The sequence below is a fragment of the Pinus tabuliformis genome, chromosome 9, assembly GCF_031772625.1.
Source record: "Pinus tabuliformis cultivar Carrire ecotype Pingquan chromosome 9, CPIR1, whole genome shotgun sequence".
Taxonomy (NCBI): domain Eukaryota; kingdom Viridiplantae; phylum Streptophyta; class Pinopsida; order Pinales; family Pinaceae; genus Pinus; species Pinus tabuliformis.
The window spans coordinates 1,351,916,570-1,351,924,091 of NC_142307.1; the positions used below are offsets into that span (position 1 = coordinate 1,351,916,570).

Sequence of the window (7,522 nt, forward strand, 5' to 3'; positions counted from 1 at the left end):
TAACATTGTGCCGAAAGTTGTCCATGGATCAATATGAGTAGGGTTTCAATTAGTTATAATTAATTCCACAGGATGACGTGAAAATAACGGAAGAATAGTTCTGGGTTGACAAAGAACCTAGAAGTTTAGGAAGGAGAAATTGTTTCTGCAAAAAAGGAAGAATTGCAAGACCTCCCACATTGGAATCACGCAAATGATGGTAGCTTTACAAGAAGATCCCCTGATATTGAAGGTGATCGAAACAATTCTTTGAAGAGTGGCAGAATAATTTTTATGAGCTATATGCTTGAAAGCATTTTGAGAAGTCTAGAAGGGAAGAACCCAATGGTGTATCTGTGAAGATTTGAAAGACCTACTAAAGATTCTTGGATGACAGTCGAGTTAGGTACTTTGGCACACCATTCAATGGGCAGAATTATACATGGATTAAACACCATTTTGTAGGAAATGATCAACAATAGGATTTGATTAAAGCTGCATTAATGTATAGTTTTGCACTCTGGAACCGAATCAAATATGGAAACTGCCCTAGTAGTGAATATTTTGTATGCTAATTGCCTTGAATGAACCAATGATAGGTTAGCCATTGCTCATCACTGGCACACCACAACCTTGGATTTGTCTTAACTGTTAAGCACACACTTATATTGAGAGGGGGAGGTGAATCAATATATGGTATTTTTTACTTGTTTAAACATTCATGAACCATAAGAAAACCACAAAATTTATTTTTGGAATTCTTTTTAGGCACCAACCTACTAGAGGCACGAATCCCCACTGCTACAAATATTTGTAGGCACCAACCTATTGGGGACACCAATCCCTACCACTGCAAATATTCATAGGCACCAACCTACTGGAGATACCAATCCGCACCGCTACAAATATTTGTAGACACTAACCTACTTCATGAGTCTACTTGCTACTTCTGCCTTATTAAGTGTGTTAGTTGTTTTTGCCTTCACCAGGTTTGCTTCTCCCAAAACTTGTTGTTTTTGGCCTCTTCCCAAGAATGAACTTATACAACATGCCATGTATCTAATTTTGTGAATTTGATTCTGAAATTTACCTGAGGCACTTTTGTAGGCCTCCTTGGATCTCTAAAAGTTTCAGCGTAAAATGTCCCAAAAAAGAAGTTACAGTAAAAATTGCACGCTAACGTGTTTGAAACTGATTTGAGGATAATTAAAAAATCCTAACTTCCACAAGGAATATATCTGAAAGTATAATGAACCTGTTAAGCCCTATATAAGCTCCATGTTAATCCTAAAACCCTTTAATAAGCCCTAGTATTGAGTGATTACATTTCTATTGTTATATTATTATGTAGGCTAGAAACTTTCACGGTCCCATTTTATTATAATTGTACTCTTTGTCTCATATATATCTATATATATATAGAGAGAGAGAGACACTAAGGAGACCTAGTGTGTGTAGAGATCTTGGGGAACATCTGATTCAAATTTCATCTTTTTTTTGCTACTATACTTTTGGAGATATACACTATGGAAGTTTAGGATTTGTGAAGGATTTTGAAATCAGTGTCAAATAGGTCAGCTTGATATTTTCACTATAATGTCTTTTCTAAGACTTTTCAGATCATGAAATATTTAGACATCTTAGGAGACATACCAAAGTATCTCAGGTAAGAATTTTAAAATTATATTTGAAGAATTGGACGCATGACACATTATACAAGTTTGCTCAGACCAAAAATCAATAAGTTTTGGGAAAGTAACCATAATTTTTATTTGACACATCAAATTCTAGTCAAACCTGTGTAATTGTAGAGAAGACATATCAGAGTATTACAGATCAAAGTTTCATATTCAAAGACCTATATATATACTAGGGAGACTTAGACTTAGGATCATCAAATCTTGTCTTTTACATTTTATACATTGTAAAAGGAGGCTTCCCCTTCAAAGAGGACTGTAATTATTTGTTTCCTATCATTTTTAAGGCGCAAGGTTCATAATAGAATCAAAGTTTGAAATTTTAACTTGAGGTATTGCTATGTCTCCACAGGGCTTTGAAAATTTCAGTGTAAAACATCCTAGAAAGTAACTTATAGTGAAATACCAAATTGACATGTTTGAAACTGATTTCAGGAGTATTTAGAAACCCTAACGTCCACAGGGCATATTTATGAAATTATAGCAAACCAAAATCTGAAATTTTTACCACAGGTACCTAGAGATCTTGCTTCTGTATCCTCAAGATTCCACTGTTTGAAACATCTCAAAAAATAAGTTATAGTGAAAATGCCAAACTGACCTGTTTGAAGAAGATTTTAGGAAGCATTCAAGAACCCTAACTTTCTCAGAGCATATCTCCAAAAACATAGGGAACCAATGCGCGAAATTTCACGCATGTATACGAAGATCTTTAGTCTATCTCCTCAAAATTTCAGTCTGAAACATTCTAGAAGAAAATTTATAGCCAAAATGCCAAGATTACTTGTTAACTACACAAATCACATTTTTGCTTCATCTTTAAAACCCCAAGAATATTCCCCAGCTTCTCTTGTGCACTTCAGATTTCGTCTTTGGTTGGGTGATCTTCAAATCCACTCATCTATCCTTTATTTATAGTGTTTCCGTGTTCACTTATGGTCGACTTGTAAAACTGATTGGGCTGACCTGACATAATCTTTCAGATCTCCTCATTCCTATGGAGTTAGAGGGAGTGCCATATACCATTGGAAAGGTCTCAGAATAAGATTTTCAACTATATATCCTATGCTCTCATTTGAACTATGTGTTTAGAGTAAAAATGCCCTCAAAAACTGGTTATGCAAACTAGGCAAAAAAAAACTAGGTATCCAAACAGTATTTTCGACAATCTTCATTTTGCAATTTTTATCTTGTAAATTTGTAGTCTCCCTGTCTTTGATATCAATGACAACAATATTTCGAACATCAACTCCTAATCCCTCACCTTTAAATTGACATTGCAATGGATTGTTGAATGCCCTCACCTTTAAATTGACATTGCAATGGATTGTTGAATGCTGTGATATGTGTATTCATATATGATAACTAATTTAAAAGTTTGCATGTTTAGATGTGCATATTTTAGATAGTCTTCACATTTTTGTGCCTTTGGAAAAATAGTAAATGACTGCCAAGTCTCCAAACAATGGTAAAGGAAAAGTGGCACTTAACTTATATGGTCAAACATCACGTATGATATAGCAGACACATCAACAAGCTAATGAAGAGAAGGAATTCTGTTTATGGAATATCACGTGTCCTGCCTAGCTGAAATTGAGTTCTCCTCTTGCTTTTTATGGATGCATTTTTGCTTGTATGCGTTTCAGCCAATGTTCCAAATATCGTTTTGGGGAATATAGTATATACTGTCAAGGTTAACCAGTTAGTTTATTTAGCTGACACTATGAGCTTCTTGCAGCCATGAAAATGTATGGATATAAACTGGCATGTTTGGTTACTTCTGTTTTATTGCCTTCTGCACTGGGCATTTATCCATGTTATTTACGGAGACATATCTTATATTTGCATATATTGAGTATTTATGTTGCATCTTAGTCAAACTTGTATGCAGTTTTCTGGTTGTCTTTGTGCGAGTTCATTTTTCATACATATGTAACCTGTAATTATGTTTGTTCTTCTTACCTTATCCTTTTCGACATGATAGTCATACAATGTGTATGGAAAGAAAGTGTGAATAGCTCAATTTGAAAGAATATACTATGGATTAATGCAAGGTTGTAATGTATGATGAACCAACTGCTGGGCTTGATCCAATTGCATCCACTGTTGTCGAGGATCTTATCCGAGCAATGCACATTAAAGGACGTGATGCAGTGGGGAAACCTGGAAAGATTGCTTCGTATATTGTTGTAACCCATCAGCATAGCACAATAAGGCGAGCAGTTGACAGGTAATCTTAGATATGTAGGTATTTTCCTCTTATTTTAAATGCAAGTCTATTTAGGTTTGCACACCAACCACTGTTATAAACTGGAACATTTCAGCTGAGAGGCTGCATGCATACTGCATCTTTTGGTGGTTTTAACTTGAATACCAGGGCTTTGCCAGGCTGCTCTTCCTCCACGAAGGTCAGATAGTTTGGCAGGGTATGACACACGAGTTTGACACATCAACCAATCCCATTGTGCGACAGGTAACTTTTATTGAAGAGTTCTTACAGATCACATCCAGAGTGCTCAGTTAAGAGTAAAGTTTGACTGTCTAATCCTATGCATTTACTAGCGTGTTGTTTTCTGATTGCAGTTTGCAGTAGGGAGCTTGGAGGGACCTATTAAATACTAAACTAGTTATATGAAAAGTCTATTGTCAATAAAATTACCATCTTTACAAAATTGGTAGGTAAGAAGAGCATGCCTGAAAGATTTGTTGCATGTACACATGTATCAATAACAACAAATTTATTTTTATTTATCATACTTGTTTTAATTTTATTGTTCCTATGAATCTTTATCACTGGTCTTTACTGGGTAGGTGCTTGCTTGAGACAATCAGGTCACGTACTCTATAGTGGTCTTCTGGTATTTGAAGACATAAAAAACGTCAGGTCCTCAAAATACATTTCTACTTCACAGATGATGCTTTAAGTATCAGTCGATCGTTGCAAGTGAATTCTGAAGTTGCTGCTTGGCAACTTTAAGGAATATGGTCATACAGGGTCTATCTGCCATGGAGTAACAAATTTGTTATGGTTATGATATATTGGTTATCTTGACATCTCTCTTACAAACATACCGCAATTTTTGAGTTGGATGCTGTTCTATAAGATTGCAAACATGATGCTTAAATGGCTTCTGTATTTCCATATTTATCAGTACCTTTACATTTAGGTCCATGATCAAAATTTCAGTACATCGTAAACATCTTAAGTAGAAGAAACACCCTCTCCTCTTCAATTCCTGCCAGGAAATGTTTATGGAAGACTCCAGCCAGGAAACTTCTGGACAGGTATGCTAAGTCGTTTTTTAATCGTAAAATATCTCTGGTCCATTTCCTCCATGTTCATGGGAAATATGTGGGTTTCCAGGCTTTTTCCAGCCTTGAAAAAATCTAACCAGTATGTCTAAGGTTCTGTAGTGGCCAACAAATGAGAGATTAAATAATCCAGAAAGAACGAAGAAACCCCTGAAAGATCACAAGAAAAAAGAAAAAGAAAATTCTAGTATTTGTAATTCGATTCTTGTGCATTGCAAATGTTTGATATTTGACATTCAATTCTTGTTCTATTGTGCTGATACAATTTGTATCACACTAACAAAGGATTTGTGCATTGTTGAATGTCTCTTTGCTGTGGTATATAATGATAGAAAATCTGTCAAGCCATGCTCTTAACCTTCCTCAGTGGATGACATTACTGCAGTGAAACTTGAATGATGTAGTTGTGATGTTGGTGTAATATACAATATTTGGTATATGATTCATGTTGCATTGTGCTAATGGATGATTCACACTTTGAGAAGGCAGGCTTATTTCTGGAACTGGTTCCATATCAGGAAATTTGGGCAGCTTATCTAATTATTATAGATTTTAGTTCCTTTTATAGCAGAAATGCGGCAACCAATATAACCTGTGTTACACCAAGCTTCTGGTAGGTGGAGATGCATACCAAGTTCTTGTGGAGACCCCCAAAATTCCATTAACTATGTTACATCAATTTTTGTTATCTGGGGATGTGTACCCAGTTCTTGTACCCCTGCCAAATTTAGGGTACCACAGAGATATAGAGCATATAGGGGATCCTGCCCCCAAAATTTTATTAACTATGTTACATCATTTTTTTGATATCTGGGGATGTGTACCCAGTTCTTGTACCCCTGCCAAATTTAGGGTACCACAGAGATATACAGCATATAGGGAATCCTGCCCTAAATATATTCAAACATTAAATTAAACATTCCATTGAACAGTGAAAACCATGAAGTAATAACATGATAAATGAATAACCAACAATGGAATATTGTGCATCTCTAGTAAAAAAGGGAATAACAAGTGGTAGAAGATAGCTAATTATGGTTTGAATAGCTTTAAAGAGTAGAGGGTAAATGTTCTACCTCTAGTAAAAAAATGAATAACAAGTGGTAGAAGTTAGCTAATTATGGTTTGAATAGCTTTAAAGAGTGGAGGGAAGTGGAGCGATCAGTTTTTTTTTTTTTTTTTTTTTAAATAAGTTTTGTTTTTGGATGGTAGACCCACATGTAGTGAATTTGTGGTCCTGCCTTGCTCCATAAGGTATGTCCACACATCAAGACACAATCCCTTGTGTCTTGTTGTACCCTAATAGATTTTGTATGTGATGTGGTAACCACATCGCTAGTATAATGTTCTCCCTCCAGGATATACATAAGCAAGGTATGTGTACTTGTGTATCACTACCATGAAATACGTTCAATTTTTGGGGGCTAAATGAAAGTCCACTATTGTATCACAAAAATAAATTTCTGTTATGTTGGGTATTTCAAACCCTAGAGCCTAATCGTTGGTTGAAAGGATACAATTCTTAATAACTAGGGTACATGGGTGTGGGGGTGAGTACAAGTGTGTAAGTGCTAAATTTTTCATGTAGGGTGTGTGTTTCCACTAGGGATAGAGGGTATGTGGAGAACTTAGGAAATGGCTTGTCATTTATTTTATTTTTTTGGGTTAGGTAGACCCACAAAGGGCATGTCCATGTATCCAGACATATCCCCTACGTCTCTTGCCTTAATGAATCTAATACAACTTGGCCATACTTATGTTCCCCACATCCCCACTACAACACCATTAACTAGGACGTGAGGATATGTGTACATCTCTGTCACTGCCATTAACTACCTTTCAATTTTTGGGGCTAAATGAAATTCTACTTGCACAAAGATTAATTTTAGCTCTACTAAGTATTATTTCAAACTGAAGAGCCTAACTGCTCCCATGCGACTCCTTCAGACCGGGAGGGGGCGTTTCCACCCCGTTGTTGTGCTTGCTTTACTCATACAAATTGTGTGTGGAGCTAGTTGTGCAAAGAATATGACACATACCCAACAATTACACCATAGTTCCCCCCTTTAACATTGAATGCAAGCCACATAGTGAAGATACCACCCTCCTTGAATTTTATATGTCCAATATTAACATCGTTCCACAAATTGGTGAGGGTAGCTTCTAATAGAGGTATACGAGAAGGATCCATGGACGCATGTTGATCAACTAAATTTACAAAGGGTAACACATGTATGTGATCTTGACGCCGTTGAGTGTAGTACATCGAAAAGGATCACCTAGTTGAAGGTAGAGATTAATTGAAATATGCTAGGAATTATCCATAGAATCCTTCGTAAATTATCTATGCAAAATGGCGGGTTATATATTGGGAAAATGTGAATAGAGATTGCATCAAGGAAGGTGAGAAAGTACCTAGCTCCCCCATGTGAAGAAGTGGTTATAAGTCCAAAAATATCACCATGAACCAACTCTAATAACTAAGAGGCATGTGTTACAACACAATAAAATGAGGCATCCACTAGAAAACCACC

The 7,522-nt window shown here is 36.0% G+C and overlaps 1 protein-coding gene across 5 annotated transcripts; it reads left to right on the plus strand.

Annotated features, from left to right (window-relative positions):
* The first annotated feature begins 2,114 nt into the window (after window positions 1–2,114).
* Window positions 2,115–4,909, plus strand: LOC149153512 (protein TRIGALACTOSYLDIACYLGLYCEROL 3, chloroplastic-like). Of its 5 annotated transcripts, none has more exons than XR_016262863.1 (4): window positions 2,115–3,906; window positions 4,065–4,149; window positions 4,260–4,355; window positions 4,488–4,909. XR_016262863.1 is itself a non-coding variant. In XM_089440645.1 (3 exons), the coding sequence occupies exons 1-3, from the start codon at window positions 3,737–3,739 to the stop codon at window positions 4,296–4,298; spliced, it is 294 nt and encodes a 97-aa protein (XP_089296771.1). In that variant the 5' UTR covers window positions 2,120–3,736; the 3' UTR covers window positions 4,299–4,909. The 5 variants fall into 5 exon arrangements, 1 of the variants encoding a protein (XP_089296771.1); XR_016262864.1 differs by having other exon boundaries at window positions 4,260–4,351; XR_016262861.1 differs by having other exon boundaries at window positions 2,116–3,906; window positions 4,509–4,909.
* Window positions 4,910–7,522: the final 2,613 nt, after the last annotated feature.